Source organism: Xyrauchen texanus, chromosome 44 (assembly GCF_025860055.1).
Source record: "Xyrauchen texanus isolate HMW12.3.18 chromosome 44, RBS_HiC_50CHRs, whole genome shotgun sequence".
NCBI lineage: Eukaryota > Metazoa > Chordata > Actinopteri > Cypriniformes > Catostomidae > Xyrauchen > Xyrauchen texanus.
In genome coordinates, this window is record NC_068319.1 from 32,093,058 (window position 1) to 32,110,953 (window position 17,896).

The 17,896-nt window shown below is 41.4% G+C and overlaps 1 protein-coding gene across 1 annotated transcript in view; it reads left to right on the forward strand.

Annotated features, from left to right (window-relative positions):
* The window catches only part of LOC127636985 (mitogen-activated protein kinase kinase kinase 1-like), a 110,718-nt gene that overhangs the window by 44,963 nt on the left and 47,859 nt on the right, over nucleotides 1–17,896 (forward strand). The window contains exons 2-4 of the mRNA XM_052117804.1: nucleotides 15,530–15,680; nucleotides 16,371–16,571; nucleotides 16,671–16,865. Coding sequence (XP_051973764.1) covers nucleotides 15,530–15,680; nucleotides 16,371–16,571; nucleotides 16,671–16,865 — 547 coding nt within the window. The remainder of the gene's footprint in view (nucleotides 1–15,529; nucleotides 15,681–16,370; nucleotides 16,572–16,670; nucleotides 16,866–17,896) is intronic.

Below are 17,896 nucleotides of genomic sequence, written 5' to 3' on the forward strand. Positions count from 1 at the left end.
TGTTCAAACAGACGGAACACAACAGACTGGAACCGAACGAGAGCATCTCGAGATGCATGTTTCCAAGTTGAACATCTTTCCTAACAAAGCATTTAAACAACTCATAATCTCAGAAATGCTTATACGATAGCAAGATGCAAAGACCTCCACCAACATTAAGGTGCTGTTCACACCGAACGCTCAATCCATTTGTTTTTCTATGTAAACGCACACTAGACGAATGTTTCCCTTTGTTATTTTTTATTCAGTGTCTCTTGCAGGAGCGCTGTTTTTTTAGATGACGTGTCTAATTAAAAGAAATGTAAAGGCATATTGAGACACCTGCTTTCTGTTAAACTTAATTTTTTGCACTACATCTAGTCTTTTTTTAATTTTTTTTTTTTTTATTGCAAGTATCAATCTGAAGTCCTCGTATTACAGTGAGGATAAAAAAATGTAATTGAAAAAAGATGCGTTTCTGATTTGTTTATACGTTTCTCTTGGCTGCATGAAGATATTAATTTGCTTTCTCACGTCACTAGTTTTAAATGTGCAACTTAGCTGGCTAACAAATGCATAAACGTGGCCTGCTGGATATAAACCAGTGCAAATAGATTGTAATAGATGGCAACATTCGTGACATTTAAACATTTGGGTAGGACTTGCGTGTATTTTTGTCACATTGTTCTAACTGTTTGAGGTTAGCTTTAATGTTAGTGTCCTCTCAGCCTGTTCTGCAAACATACTGCTGTTCTCTAATGCAGCATCTAGTCAACAAATTCATTACTTTATAATGATATGACAACATGTTCTGTATACATACCTTTTCATTGATGTTTTAAATTCTTATAAGTGTTCCACTCCATGCAGAGTGTAGTCTCATACTGTATAACGACAGCTGACCCTTCCCAGCCGCTCCAGCACCAGACGCATCGTCGAAAATTGTGTGAATTTTGACCGATAACTGATTGTTCCAGAAATCTGTTATCGGTGCCAATTAATGTGCAAAACCGATATATCTGTCAACCTGTAATATTTTCCATACCTCACATTCTTTATTGAAATTTGTTTGTTTTTGCATAATTATATGCTGTATGTTTTAATTGTATCTAAATTGCGCTAGACAGACTACCACCTCTGTTGTTTTTCTCTGCATCTTGTGCAAGAGTTTCACTTCAAGACATCCATCAATTACAGAATTTTATAAAACATTGACCGAATAATATAAAACATAGCAACAGTTCCCTCTAGGTTGCCTGAACTTGTTCTGAATATTGAATCTTTGTGACAACTGCGCTAAAAACAATCTAGAACAACTCATCACAAAGAATGAAACGGAGCGCAGGTGTCTCAACATGCATTTTTGAAAATGTTGTTTAAAATGTGCCAATCCTGCGCGAGATGCGGCGCAAATGTCAAAAACATTCGTCCAGAATTTACATAGGGAAACGATGGGAAAACAATGGGGAAACAGAACAGATGCATGCAAAAACACATTCTGTGTGAACGGCCCCTTACTCGTCAGTTCACACGTGTCTGAGTGAGAGTGTATGCGCGAAACAAGTGTGATAAGCCTGTTTATTTTTTCAGTCATTACAAACCGTACCCAGCCCGAACCAGAAACACGGGCCCAGGTCGGGTTGAAGGCCTCTATGCTCTATATAAGTTCAAGTGTCAGTTGTCACTCACCGGTGTAGCCAAATAATTTCCCAGATTCACACAGTCATTTTCACTCGCAAATGCATGCTGAAGAGGTTTGTCCAGACTTTTGACTGGTATTGTACATGATCAGGGGTCTTTTGTGAAGTCCAGACCATTTCCTACAGCAAATAATAGCTCATGTGCATACAGGAAGCAGCAAATAATGAAGCTCTTGTTATTCAATAGAATGCTAGACAATTTAGCTTTGTTTCATGGAAACGTTAGTTTGTGGCTGTTCTTTATGTGGGTTTTATTTATTTAGAAATATCTCTCTCAGTACTGTGCAAAAGTGTTGGGTACATAAGATGATTTCAAAAATTTGTCTTGAGATGGTTAATTATATTTTCAGCTTAAGTGTGTCAATAGGAAGTATACATTTTAGACTCCTAAACATTCATTTTGCAAATAGAGTAGAAAAACTGGGAGCTCTGCAACAGATGTCATGGCCCCCACAGAGCCCCCCCCAACTGAATATTGAGTCAGTCTGGGATTACAAGAAGAGACGGAAGCAATTGAGACAGCCTAAATCGATAGTAGAATTGTGGCAAATTCTCCAAGAAGCTTTGAACATCCTATCTGCCAACAACCAAGAAAAACTGTGTCCAGGTGTATCTAGGAGAATTGGTGCTGTTTGAAAGGAAAGATGGTCACATGAAATATTGATTTAGCTTTGTTTATTGGACTTTGTATGACATTAAGTGATAAATGAAAACTATTTATGTCATTATTTTTGAAGACATCCTTACTATGCAACATTTTTCCCAAGTGCCTAAAGCTTTTGCACAGTACTGTGTATACATTTAGTTACCTGTGCTGAGTGCTGGTTATTTCAGTGTGTGTGTGTTTGGAGTCTTGGGCCCCTACAGCAGAGATGGTGCTCATTGTGTTCACTGTAACATGAGTGTTGAGAGCACTGTAGCTCATGAGAAAGGGAGGGGACTGTATCTAGGTTTACGTTGAGGGTTGAAATGGATTTGTTGCCGCTGGCTCTTCCAAGTCCCACCTGCGTGCCCCACAATGCCTCTTTGTTCCTGCCCCATGGCACTGTGGGATAGCTGTTATCTGAGAGGGGCTGGCCACCACTGACTTTCTCATGAAAGTACAGATGGTGAATTCCTGCTGTCTGGCTTCGTTGTGGCTAGCTCAAGCTTGTGGGAGTGAAGCTTTTCTGTTGTTTACTTTGCACACTTACAGCTTTGCTGTTCAGGTTGCATTAAATGCGTACAGTACTCATTCAGAATGTTGTGACTAAGCATCAGCATTTACAGCGAAACAGGCAGTTTGTCTGTACAATACAGAACTTAATACGGTCTCCATTTTGTTAATCTATTATTAATTGAAACGTTCTTACATAAGACACATTCCTCGTGTTTGTTTAGAAAAAGAGAAGGATAATTGTTGAACTGTAATATTTGCAATCTTGGTTCTGGTTACATGTATTTGTTTCTAGCAGGGTTGTCCCAATACCAAAATGTAAAAAGTTTCACGGTTCTCTACACCCAAGGCTCGAGTTGAGGGTGGATGCAAGGGGATGCCATCCCCCTTGTTGCAAGAAATTCCAATAAGCATCCCCCTTGTAAAACCACCATCCCCCCTTACTATCCCCTTTAGATCAATTGTTACGTATAACTTGGAACTATTCATGCAAGAAAAATATAAAATGTTCTATGTTTGATAAATAACGGACTTTAAATAAGGGCGATTTAGCCGGTCAGAATAAAATTTCGACGTGTGGGGTTTCTAGATTTCGATTGGTGAAATCCCACAATTAGATCTTGACACTTCAGTTTATAAATATTCTGCCAGGGTGACGCTTTTGTAACGCAATCTGGCAACCAGTGAAAAGACACTGGATTTCTAAAACACTGGCAAACAGGTATGTTGGAGTTTAGCGATGGGTTGATTTGTCGTCACTAAAGGTAATGCAAGTTTTCAAAAATGTCACGCAATTTTAAAAATGTCCAAGATACAGTTCAATTGTTTTCATTAAAAAGAAGAGAAGGTAAGATATTGCTTTGTGGAGTGTACAGTTAAAACATACATGTTTTAATTCAGCCCATTTTCAGGGTTTCGCCTATAACACTTTTGTGTGTAGAACAACTTTTTTACACCTCTGTTTAAGCATCCTTTATAGAAACAGCCCAAACTGCCTTTGTAGTTCAGTTATTGGTGTACAAAATGTATGTCTGTGACAGTGGGTGAGTGATCTAGAAAAAAAACTTTTTCATGATCATAACATGGATTCTTTTCACAAGGTTCGTCATAAAATACAATAACGGAGGGTAACGGGAGTATATTATGTCCATGTGTCCTAACCTAAGGGTCAATGAAGTTACTCTTTTGTGTCCAGATCTATTAAATTAAAAATACATTAGAAAATAAAATTCACACAAACCATTTTCTTGAATACACCTCTTCTATGTTGAGCATATTTTCAATTTCTGAGTTTAAAGTCCTATTAATATTTTATAATTTGTTTAATTTTCTTTTTAATGTGGTGCCCAGAGACAGTAAAACATTTTTTTTTTTGGCATGCTTAGTGCAAAATAATCTTGTAATGTTATATATAAATGTTTTAAAAGAAAAAGTGAAACAATTTTGTTCTTAAATAACTTTTGTCCACCAAATCATAGTCATTGTTTGAAACCAACATGATGGAAGCCATTGTTGACAATAAAAACTATAAATCTCACGATGTGGGAAATCAGGAGAAGGCAGACAGAAGGTAGGATCCAAACGCGGCTTTATTGAAACAATAAATGAACAAAACACGGGAACAAAAGAAAGGTCCACAATGGGAAAACAGAGACAGAACCTTGGAAGGACACGGAGACATCAACAAGGGGAACAGGAACCACGAACGAGAGAGTAGTCCCAGGGAACTCTGGCTGGAAACAGGGAGCTAACAAATACATCCATTAACAACCAACGACCGACAGAGACTGAACAAACAGACAGGGTTAAATACATGAACAAGGGAAAAAGGGGCCAATGAACAAACAGAACTCTAACAAGGTGATGAACAGAAACCTGTGGCAAATTAACGAGGGCAGGTGAAAATGATGAACGGAGAACACGAACTCTAACAAGAAAACAATGGAAGCACAAGGGTGACAAAAGTGAAAAACTAAGGAATTACAAAAGTGACAAAAATGACAAACAAAGGGCAACAATAAATGACAAAAAAACCACAAGGAACAAAGTGAGGGACCTAGGGGCAAACAGACAGACCAAAGGGGGCACAAGGGGCAATCAGGCAGTCCGAGGAGGCAAAAGGGGCAAATAGGCAGTCCACGGGGGCACAAAGGGCAGACAGGCAGACCAGGGAGGCCGAGAGGGCAGGTAAGCAGTCTCTGGGGGTGTGTGCAGGGAACCAGGTCGGGTGGTCTGGGGGGTGTCCACCGGGTAGGGACAGGTTTAGGTGGTCTGGGAGATGGCCGCAGAGCAGGGGCCGGTTCAGAGGGCCTGGGAGGTGGCCACAGGACGGAGGCCGGTTTAGATGGCCCGGGAGCTGGCCACTTGGCAAGGGCAGGTTCAGGGGACCTGGGAGGTGGCCACAAGACAGGGACAGGTCTAGGAGGCCTGGGAGGTGGCCAGCGGACAGGGACAGGTCCCAGAGGCAGAGTTGAGAGGGGCTCTGGAGACGAAGCTGTGGGAGGCTCAGGAGGCAGAGCCAAGGAAGGCGGAACCATGGAAAGCTCGGGAGGATCAGGGGGCGGAGCCGTGGGAGGCTCAGGAGGCGGAGCCGTGGGAGGCTCAGGAGGCGGAGCCGTGGGAGGCCCAGGAGGCAGGGCAGAGGGAGGTGGCGCCGCAGGAGGCTCTAGAGGCGAAGACGAGGGAGGCTCGGGAGGCTCTGGAGGCGGAGCCGTAGGAGGCTTGGGAGGCTCTGGTGGCGGAGCCGAGGGAGGCTCTTGTGGCGGAGCTGAGGAAGGCTCGGGAGGCGGAGCCATAGGAGGCTCGAGAGGCGGAGCCCTAGAAAGCTCTGGAGTCTCTGGGAGCAGAGCCGTAGGAGGCTCTGGAGGCGGAGCCATAGGAGGCTCTGGAGGTGGAGCCGTAGGAGGCTCGGGGAGAAGGGCCGTGGAAGACTCGAGAGGCTTGAGAGGCGGAGCCCTGGGAGGCTCGAGAGGCTCGGGAGGCGGAGCCCTGGGAAGCTCGGGAGGCGGAGCCCTGGGAAGCTCGGGAGGCGGAGCTCTGGGAAGCTCGGGAAGCGTTGGCGCTTGGACGGTCGAGGCTACAGGCGCTGGCTCAGGGACAGTCGAGGCTACAGGCGCTGGCTCAGGGACGGTCGAGGCTACAGGCACTGGCTCACGGATATCTGAGGCTACAGGCACTGGCTCACGGATATCTGAGGCTACAGGCACTGGCTCACGGATATCTGAGGCTACCGGCACTGGCTCGGGGACGGTCGAGGGCTCAGGCTCGCTCACCTTGACATGCGTGGGCTCTGACTCGCAGACCGGGACAGGCATAGGCGCTGGCCGGGAGGCGGAAGTCCGTCTTCTCCTCCTCCTCTGGGCAGACGAAGATGAACGAGCTGGCTCGTGGGGGGCGACTGGCGTAGGGATGGGCTCGCTGACAGGTGGAACTGGCGTGACGGGAAGAGCCAAGGGCGAGCTCAAGGTTGCCACCACGGGAGGTGAGGCAGGGTTCTCCTCTGCCACGTACACCATGAGTGACGAGCCGCTGACCAGCAGAGCCTCTTCCACCATCTCCTCCAAAGTCCAGCCGAGCGTCGCCGGTGGCAACCGCTCCCTTAGTGAGGCATTCAGATTTCCCCGAAAGAAAGATACCAGGATTAAGTCCGGGAAGTCGGAGACAAACGCCAGCTCGAGGAAGTCCTGGACGTGGTCCTCAATCGGTCGGTCCCCTTGCTTCAAGCAGAGCAGCTGGTAGTTGGCCTGTTGGGCCGCTGGATCCATTGTAGTGGTCGGTCGTTCTCTCACGATGTGGGAAATCAGGAGAAGGCAGACAGAAGGTAGGATCCAAACGCGGCTTTATTGAAACAATAAACAAAACACGGGAACAAAAGAAAGGTCCACAATGGGAAAACAGAGACAGAAACTTGGAAGGACACGGAGACATCAACAAGGGGAACAGGAACCACGAACGAGAGTAGTCACAGGGAACTCTGGCTGGAAACAGGGAACTAACAAATACATCTATTAACAACCAACGACCGACAGAGACTGAACAAACAGACAGGTTTAAATACATGAACAAGGGAAAAAGGGGCCAATGAACAAACAGAACTCAAACAAGGTAACAAGGTGATGAACAGAAACCAGTGGCAAATTAACGAGGGCAGGTGAAAACAATGAACGGAGAACACGAACGCTAACAAGAAAACTATGGAAGCACAAGGGTGACAAAAGTGAAAAACTAAGGAATTACAAAAGTGACAAAAATGACAAACAAAGGGCAACAGTGAAACAAGACAAGGTAATAGAAGAAACTACAAAGGACTACAAAACCAAACAGGAAACAGGAACTAAACTAAGCTTCCACATAAAAGCATAAAACAAAAGACAACAGTGAACATGACAATAAGAGCGGACACATTTAGACCTTCAAGATGAAGCGTGAAGTTTTTAAAAAAACATCTGATATTCATTTTGACATTTTTATGAAAGGGCACATTTTGTTCAAGTCATGTGGTGGAACCCTGAGAAAACTCCTTGACTCAAGAATTCAGAATATTTATTAAAAAAAACTATTTACCTTGAAAAATGTGTTTGAAAACATTTTGGAAATGAATGAACTCTCGCGTATTCAAGGTTCAAAGAAAGTATAAGAATACCTTTTACCTGATGGTTACACCATGACAATTCAAATTTTTCAAAAAAGTATGAAACCAAATTGGACACAAAGATTACATTTCTGAGAACATGACACAAGTGTTTTAAACTACATTACACCTTTACTTTTAAATAAAGGAGTGAGGTTGCATTAAATAGTGGTTTTAGAAATTTGAGACTGATACCGATATCGATTTAATTTTTTACAAAAAATTTAAAGTGCCCTTTGCAACACTTTTGCGATATAATCCTGCATTTATATGTTTATGCCCCACACCGTAAAATTTTATTTAAATTTGTGCAGCGGTGGTGCAGCGGTTAGCACTGTCGCCTCACAGCAAGAAGGTCGTGGGTTCAAACCCTGGTTGCCCTGGCCTTCTGTGTGGAGTTTGCATGTTCTCCCCGTGTCTGCGTGGGTTCTCTCCGGGTACTCCGGCTTCCTCCCACCATCCAAAAGACATGCAGGCTAGGTTAATTGGTGTCTCCAAAAAAATTGCCCTAGATGTGGATGTGGATGTGGATGTGGAGGTGAGTGTGAGTGTATGTCTGTCTATGTGTGGCCCTGCGATGGACTGGCGACCTGTCCAGGGTGTCCCCCGCCTTTCGCCCAATGTTAGCTGGGATAGGCTCCAGCCCCCCGCGACCCTGTACACAGGATAAGCGGTTGACGATGGATGGATGGATGAATAGTATGAATACTGGCAACCAGTAAAAACCATGAGAGCATCACTAGAGGTCGACCGATTAATTGGCCGATTTTTAGCATTTTTTAACATAATCGGCATCAGCCAATATCCAAGTATATCAAGCCGATTTTTAGGCAGGCGCATCTGTGGGCAGCCTAGTGTTGTTGTGGAACACGTGTTCGACGCACGCTGCCCCTAGAGTCATTTTCCAGCAGAGTGAGCAGACCTCATCCAGTGCCTAAGGAAGGAGCTAAGTTCCTTGGAGAAAACAGTAAAGATTAAATTTGTATAACTACTTTATATTTAATTAAAAACTTTTGATATGTTACTGCCAACTTCGAGAAAAAACGCGACATGACGTTCAGCTACTTTGGATATTGATAGCGTAGTTGAAGTTGCATTATCACAGCAGAAGGGTTGCTATCATGTCACAATAAGCAAGCAAGAATTTTGCAATTACAGACAGTGAATCTGAGACTTTTATTTGTTCTGTTTGTGTGTCTTATATTTGAGAGGGTTGTCACTCAATGCAGAGAAATATGTAATTAAAAAAAAAAGATACCAACGCACTATAGGCTATTGAAGGACTGGCTTTGGTAAGCTCAGACGTTATCGGTTCTGCTGTCGGTACTGGAGAAATTAAGAAAATACATGTATTATTGCTATAAAGAGAAAGTTATTTTATCTCGCCAGCCATTTCTATGTATAATAATATGAAACCATTTGTCTGTGATGCAATTTAGCTATTGAGAGAGAGAGAGAGAGAGAGAGATATCTCGCGCACAGCGACCACAACAATAGCCCCGCTTAATGAGTGACAGAACTAAACATTTAAACGTAGCCTGGTTTAGATCTGTGATATTAGTCTGATTTTATTTTATATTTCTCCTTCCAAAGATTATAAAAAGAATATTTATACATAAGCCGCATTCTGTCTAGCACAACTTCCTTCCCTTCACAGCGGTGCACTGACATTTCTCCCTAAAACTCAAACTTAACGTCAGAATCAGCACGATCGGTGATTGTTGTAAAATGCAGTCTAGCTACTGTTGCTAAATTGCGGGGCACGTTTAATAATAAAAAGAGCGCAAGAGATACTGTTCCCAAGGCGGCGCGCGCTCAAACACACCGCAACGAAACAAGCAAACTATAGGCTACTTTGGGTTTCATGTGCGCGTCTAAACGATCAACTGTACACAAAAATATGTCAAAACGACCGGCTTGGAGATTCACTTAAACACAGTTTGTGTGTTAAATGGACGTAGTTATGGAAATAGTTGGGAGAAAATATGGCGCATCAGGAGCCTATTAGATCTGAACTCGGTCTTAAAGGGGAAGCTGTCTAATAAACATGGTGAAGATTGAGCCATTACTGCGAATCAAACAACAAAAGGCAAAGAGAAAATCACTTACAGCTCTTGAATGAATAACTTCTGCACTAATAAGCATTAATCTATCTATGATAAACTATGCAGTGTTATTTTACAATTGATTACTTTATTAGATTTCTTTTTAGACCACACCTGAACAGTAATGTTAGTAGACCTTCCTGAAATTAAATTACTGTGCCTATATAACGTTTATCTTTGTTTAATGTGTGTGTATTGCTAAATATATATATATATATATATAACAAAAAGAACCGTTAAGAATACCGTTGAAGTACCGGATCGATAAGTAGTATCGGTAAGAGTAGTAATACCATTAAAACCTTAACGATACCCATCCCTAGTTATGCCTGTGCTTCTCTTGGATGCTCTGAATATTGGATTACGTGTCTGGATTGCCCCTTAATTAAAGCTGCATTTGGATCTCAACCTTCGTGTCTCGGAGCAGTTCGTAACACCTGCTTTGTTTATTTTATATATTTGTTATACATTATTTATACAATATGTTTGTATGATACATTTTTTATTTAAGTGTACAAGTGCAGATTGGTCAAGTGTTCAATAAATGTATTTGTTGAGAAATTTTGTCTATCTTAACATGATAGACTTCACAGCCCGCGGAATGTACAAAATAAAAGTATGCGATAAACAAAACTGCTGTGTGTTACATTGGTACACATGCCACATATCTTTGGAAAGCTACATTTCTTGATTTTCTATTGATATAAACCATTTTAAGATACAATCACAACAGCAGGTACAATCTATATCTTTGTCAGACCACCAACATATAAACAACCAATAACAAAATTTAGGCAACTCACCTATGAAGTATCATAGTAGTCCACTGATCCATAACTTCCCGACAAAAACGGTGTTGTTTCATTGTCAAATGTCCAATTGATCAAATCAAGTAAAATGTTTAGTCCAAATCACATTATTACATCAATAAATATCCACAGACTCTTGTTGCATCATTTCAAAGCACCTGGCAGCTGTACCTAAACTTTCACAATATTATTGGTAATAACTTCAGTTCAGATGTAAACATTTCCTATATCCGGTATCAAAATGGAAGCATGCACTCTGACCTTTCGATTGACACCTCATTTGACCCAATAGGAGCTTCCATGTCCTGTCCAAAGCCTTCAAAACCCAACCACAGTCTGTGTCGAATGTAAGGGCATACCCACTTTCCTTTGTTTACTGATCAAACCAATTACATTGAAGAGTGGAAATGACTGACGCATTGTATAGCCAATGAAATTCTGAAAACAGTGATATGCGGCTTTAGTGGGACGATTAGAGCACGGTTCTGAAATGTGTGTGCGCAATGTTGCCTCGCCTTTACCGAGTGTTTTGTGCGTCCGTGCGTAAAACCATTGGAGTGTTGTTTTGGAACTGTTTACACATTTGGCGATTTTAAATATGGTGAAACGGACGCGAAAAACAGGATTTTCACCCCAGGATGTGATATAAGAAGGCATTCATTGTGAAAATTCTGAGCTTGGAGATGAAATTTCTGAAAACAATACGGATGATTCGGAGGCAGAGGAAATGTTTATGGAGAGATGAGACATTGCTCTGGACAAGTAAGTGTTTTCTTGTGTTTTATAACATATATTACTGTATATTCCGCATAAATAAGCTTTAGTTTGAATAATGAATACACATTTTGTAATTACCCTTTGTCGTGTGTTTCCTCAGGGAGTGTTTGAACCGTTTGTGCGTGTGTGAGGTTTTAGTTAATTGTTTGTTTCAGATCTATTGACATGCTATATAGATGTTTTGTATATTTACTGTAAATATATATTTATATATATTCACTTATGTATAAATGGACACGAAATATATATATAAATAAATCAATAAATATAAGTTGAAAATAAGAATATATGTTGTGTTTGAGAGTCTATTTGTTACAATGCTGAATTCATGGGGGGAGGTGTAGGCCCATCTATTTGTTCCATAGTACATTGGCAAAGTATACAGTATTTACAGTAAATATACATACAATAATGCATATTTACACACTCGAAAAGAAAAACTATATATATATATATATATATATATATATATATAATACAGAAAAGATGGAAAAGTTGTGTCTAGCTTTGTAAATTACATTTATTTATTCTCCCCACTCAGCAAGCGGCCACATAAAGTGGAGCAGCAGGACAGCACCTCATCAAGAGAGGAGAGCTTTCAGAGAGACCCTTGCTGAGGAGCTGGCAGAGTTGGGGTCTCACTCCACAGCCAGACCCATATCTCCTGCTCCACGTAAGAGCACATCACAGGCCGTTGCACATCACCAAATCTTGCACCGCTGGTCGTCTGAAATGCAGGCAGTGTCATGCAAAGACACCAGTGAAGTACTCTTCCTGTGATGTGCCTTTGTGCTTTGTACCCAAATGTGACTGCTACAATGACTGGCATGTTGCTAGAAACATGTACAATTTTATAATGGTTTGTAAATACTTTGTGTAAAAATTCATGTAAATAGTTTGTTGTGTATTTTTTATATAAACAAATTGTCCACCATAGCACTAGTTTTGACTCTTTTATATGCACAACATTTAGTTTCAAGAAGGGAAAAGGCACTCTAATGTGTTTATGCATCAGTTACTCTGTGTCAGCAAAACTAATAGTGGATCTGGATATGGAATATGATAGCTCTAAGTGTCATCTTTCATTAGAGCCCAAAATTATGACTACGTTGAAGCGTTCAAAAGTAGGAGCCTTTTTGTCCTAGGTTACCAAAAGGTCCTTTTGGAGTATCCAAAAGGCACTTTTGTAAAACGCCTGGGTGTACCCTTAGAAAAACATGTGTAAAATATTCATTTTTTATGGTATTGTTCTAAAATTTTAACTTGGACTAGGTAAGGCTTCATGCTGTGATCCCATTGTGTTCTCAAGCTAATAGCTACAAGTTATAGTCATCTGCAGGCATCTGTATGCAAGGATTGGGAAGAGGTTAAGTAATTATTTGTGTTACATTTTATCTTTCAAATAAAAGGTTCAAATAAGAGGTTAAAAACAAGCACATATCGGCCAAATATCGGCCAAAATAAATCGGCTGCATTAATCCCGGATTTCAAAAGATCTGCATCGGCCTGAAAAAACCAATATCGGTCGACCTTTAAGCATCACACACAGCAGAGTTGAAGTCTGAAGTTTAGATACACTTAGGCTGAAGTCATTAGAACACATTTTTGAACCACTCCACAGATTTAATATTAGCAAACTGTAGTTTTGGCAAGTCATTTTGGACATCTACTTTGTGCATGACATGAGTAATTTTTCCAACAGTTGTTTACAGAGAGATTTTTTTTACTTTTAACTGACTATATAACAATTCCAGTTGATCAGAAGTTTACATACACGAAGTTAACTGTGCCTTTTAAGCAGCTTGGAAAATTCCAGAAAATCATGTCAAGCCTTTAGACAATTAGCAAATTAGCTTCTGATAGGAGGTGTCCTGAACAGGTGTTGTACATGTGGATGTATTTTATGGCTTAACTTCAAACTCTTTGCTGCTTTGCCTCTTTGCTTGACATCATGGGAAAATCTAAACAAATCAGACAAGACCTCCAAAAATGTTGGACCTCTACATCTGGTTCATCCTTGGGAGCAATTTCCAAATGCCTGAAGGTCCAACATTCATCTGTACAAACAATAGGATGCAAGTATAAACACCTTGGGATCACGCAGCCATCATACTACTCAGGAAGGAGACTCATTCTGTCTCCTAGAAATGAACTTAGTTTGGTGCAAAAAGTGCAAATCAATCCCAAAACAACAGCAAAGTTGTGAAGATGCTGGAGGAAACATGTAGACTATCTATATCCACAGTAAAATGAGTCCTATTTTGGAATAACCTGAAAGGCTGCTCAGCAAGGAAGAAGCCACTGCTCCAAAACCACCATAAAAAAGCCAGACTACAGTTTGCAAGTGCACACGGGGAAAAATATCTAACTTTTTGGAGTCTAATGAAACAAAAAATGTAACTGTTTGGCCACAATGACCATTGTTATGTTTGGAGGAAAAGGTTGAGGTTTGGTTTAGGTTAAACTCTAATTAATCAGATTAAATTAGGGATCCTCACAGAATAGCGCTTGGATGAGTGACCGATATATTGACCCTGTTTCCACCTGGTATTAAGATGCATCTCGGGTGATCCGATCACATGTGGTCAGGTGAGACGCGCTGCTGTTTTTTCCTGGTCACTTAAGGCCAGTTCGCACTGCACCAACGGACAACAACCAATGGCAACGGACACGTCTGTCGGGTTATGTCGGATCAGTGTGTTAACCCTGTCGGCGTTTGTTGGCATCTGTTTTTGCCAATTGAACATGTTCAATCGGCAGTTGTTGGGTCGTGGAATGTCTGCGCAGTGTGGTATGATTTTCCAACAAACTCTGACGTAATCTGACATGGCCACGAAATGTTGCCATGACGGTGAGCGAAGTGTCCCTGAAAACTCCATGAAAACAAAAGCGCATGAGCTAGGTGCTAGCAGCAGCTAGCACATGACGGACATGTCCGTAAACTATCTCTCTCTCCCGCACGATCCTCTGCAGTCGACCTTTATCCCTCGGAGGCATAATTAGCCTAATACGGGACCGGGTGTGTAGGATCACGACCCGGCCCTGCCCTCAACCCTGCCACACTACCTTAAGATGTCTTTCTCGGAGAACATGGTAGATGGCTCTACATGTTTCGGAAATAAACTCAGTTAAAGTTGAGGATCCAATTCGAAACAAGTAGTGCAGGTTACAAAAACATTCCCCAAAAACAATTCAATAGGTACACCACAGCTCAACTTGTGTTTTGAACACACAAAATACACATCTAAAATAAACTGTTTTGTGTTGGGGCACATGACAATCAATTTAAGCAGGGCAAGTAAAAATCTGAATGACTAGACCGATTGGGCCGGGAGACCCTTTTTGACCCTTGGAACCGTATTTGTTACTGTTACAGGGTTTTATAAAAAAATAAATTTTCTGTAAAGAGGTCTTAACTTTTTTATTATTGGGTTCCAAAAATAATTATAAAGTGAGCCATGACCCTATCACAAAGTGGACAAAAACAGGCACACTGTGAACAGATACAATGTGAAGGTAATGTGAACCGTATTCTTGAACAATAATTCTATTGGCAGTAGAGCATGTTTTCCCATTATTGAATTAAATGTTAAGAATAATTTTCAAATTCAAATCGCAGTATTTTTCTAATTAAACTCGATTAGTTTTTTTTCATCAAATCATTCAGCCGAGTTTGTTTTCTCAGTACCACCGACACTGTAGAAAGTTACGTTACATTTTGTTTTACTTATCGATGTAGTACTAAAGTACCAGTTCAAGTTTGTTGTTGATTTACCTTTTTGATAAGCTGGATGAACACTGTTTTTGTGGTGAAATTATGTTTTGAATGTTTACATATTGAATCGGCCTGAAAAAAACAATATCGGTCGACCTCTAAGCATCACACACAGCAGAGTTGAAGTCTGAAGTATAGATACACTTAGGCTGAAGTCATTAGAACACATTTTTGAACCACTCCACAGATTTAATATTAGCAAACTGTAGTTTTGGCAAGTCATTTAGGACATCTACTTTGTGCATGACATGAGTAATTTTGAGTTTAGGAAAAATTTATTTTGAAAACCTCTTATAGAATTGCTTACACATATTTTCACCATGGAAATGGCCATAGAAGCTGGCATGGTGTTAAAAAAACCAAACTGATGAATTGAAATAAGCTGGCTAGTCGTTCAAACATCCCACTGGCAAGTTGATTTGTAAGTTGCGTTGGATAAAAGTGTCTGTTGAATGGCTAAATATAAATATAAAAAGGATTTTGAAACTATTACTCTTTGCTCATACCTAGTTTGAAATCTATGGAAATCTGTGTTGTTCATTAGTCGCAGATTCCATTTATGATCACGCTCACACTCATATATTTCTCTTTTGTGCAGTCGTGACATGGACAGTAAGGAGACTCCGCGTGGGCTGCAGAAGATTGAAGACCGGCCAGAGGAGCGTTTGATTCGAGAGAAGCTCAAGGCCACCTGTATGCCCACCTGGAAGAGTGAGTGGCTGGAGAGACGGAGCAGGAGAGGGCCGATGGTACAGCGACCCCACACACACAAACACACACTCCTCATAGGCATTTTTACATCCACAAAAGAGGCAGTGGGAGAGTTGGCCAAGAACTCTGCTAAGTTAAACCAGCCTAAGGTAGGTTAGTTTGCCTTGGCTGGTTTAAGGTGGCTTAGATAGTCTTCCAAGCGTTCAAAACCCATCTAAAACCATCAAAATAGACCAGCCACACAGACATATTATCAGTGACCTTTACTCCATCAAGATAACATTAACTTTCCATTTTCACAAATTATATTGATTATTTATCGGCTACATTTATTTTCCATTTTCACAAATTATATTGATTATTTATCGGCTACATTTATTTTCCATTTTCACAAATTATATTGATCATTTATCTGCTACATTTATTGAGTTAATGAACTAGTCGAGTACTAGTAAAGGTTAAATTATAGAATAGTTTTATCACCAAAAATGGTTGAAGAATGGTTGGTTTGCAGTAGAACAGCACTTCCTGTGTTGAATGCCAGTGTCAGAGACTGAGAAGATGACTTTTAACACTGATAATCTCAAAATCAATTGAATCGACCATGGTAACAGTTTTCAAATCGAAACATTACCCCCAAAATATTTGTTTGTTTGTTTTTAAATTAAAATAAAAAGTTATGTTTTATAAGTGTTTTCATTGGTGTGCTTCTGTGTGGTGTGTGTCAGGTTGTGAAGCCCATTCCTCTTCGAGCAGATGGCACTGAAGCTGGCAGTGACAGTCACAACTTGTCTTCACCTCACAGCAGAACTCATCGCAGCCCGTCACCTGGACCATCATCTTTCTCTGCCTCCTCATCTTCATCCAGTAAGACTGCTGGGAAGCCTGATTCTCCCGGCCTGCTCAGACGTAGGGGGTCTCCGGTTCCTGTGAGTTCCTGTAAATTTTGTGCTTTGTAAATCTAATGTGAGAGTCTAGCACAACAGAGTATGGCTTATGTATGTGTCTGTCTGCATGTTTTTTTCCAGACCGGAAGGGTCACACCCCCTCGGAGAGCACCCTCCCCCGATGGCTTTTCCCCATACAGTCCAGAGGAGACCAACCGCAGGGTCAACAAGGTCATGAGGGCACGCCTCTACCTGCTGCAGCAGATAGGACCCAATTCATTTTTGATTGGCGGAGACAGTCCTGACAACAAATTCCGTGTGTTCATTGGTCCACAGGTATGCTAATGGAGAATAAGGGATCAGAAGTATAGTAGATCAGAGAATAAGTGCCCCCTTGGAGTTTATTCGGCAGTCCCCCTATTGTGTTGCACCCATATGCGTTGCATAAATTGCATATTAAAGGTTGCCTAATCTATCATATTTTGCAGATTAATCGGTGCTGATAGCAACCGGGAACTATTGGTTATTGTATTAGTATGTGGAAACATGCCCTGTAAGTAAATAAACTCAGCAAAAAAGAAATGTCCTCTCGCTTTCGCTTTTATTTTCAGCAAACTAAACGTGTAAATATTTGTATGAACATACAAAATTTATACAACAAAGACATAATCTGAACAAGTTTCACAGACATGTGACTAACAGAAATGGAAAAATGTGTCCCTGAACAAAGGGGGGTCAAAATCAAAAGTAACAGTCAGTATCTGGTGTGGCCACCAGCTGCATTAAGTACTGCAGTGCAGCTCATCCTCATGGACTGCACCAGATTTGCCAGTTCTTGCTGTGAGATGTTACCCCACTCTTCCACCAAGGCACTTGCAAGTTTCCAGACATATCTGGGGGGAATGGCCCTAGCCCTCACCCTCCAATCAAACAGGTCCCAGGCGTGCTCAATGGGATTGAGATCCGGCTGGCTCAGCCTATTGCGGACACTCTGAGCACTGATCGAGGGATTGTGTGTTCCTGGTGTAACTCAGGCAGTTGTTGTTGCCATCCTGTACCTGTCCCGCAGGTGTGATTTTCGGATGTACCGATCCTGTGCAGGTGTTGTTACATGTGGTCTGCCACTGTGAGGACAATCGGCTATCCTTCCTGTCTCCCTGTAGCGTTGTTTTAGCATCTCACAGTACGGACATTGCAATTTATTGCCCTGGCCACATCTGCAGTCCTCATGCCTCCATGCAGCATGCATAAGGCATGTTCACGCAGATGAGCAGGAACATGGGCATCTTTCTTTTGGTGTTTTTCAGAGTCAGTAGAAAGGTCTCTTTAGTGTCCTAAGTTTTTATAACTGTATATTGTTATATATC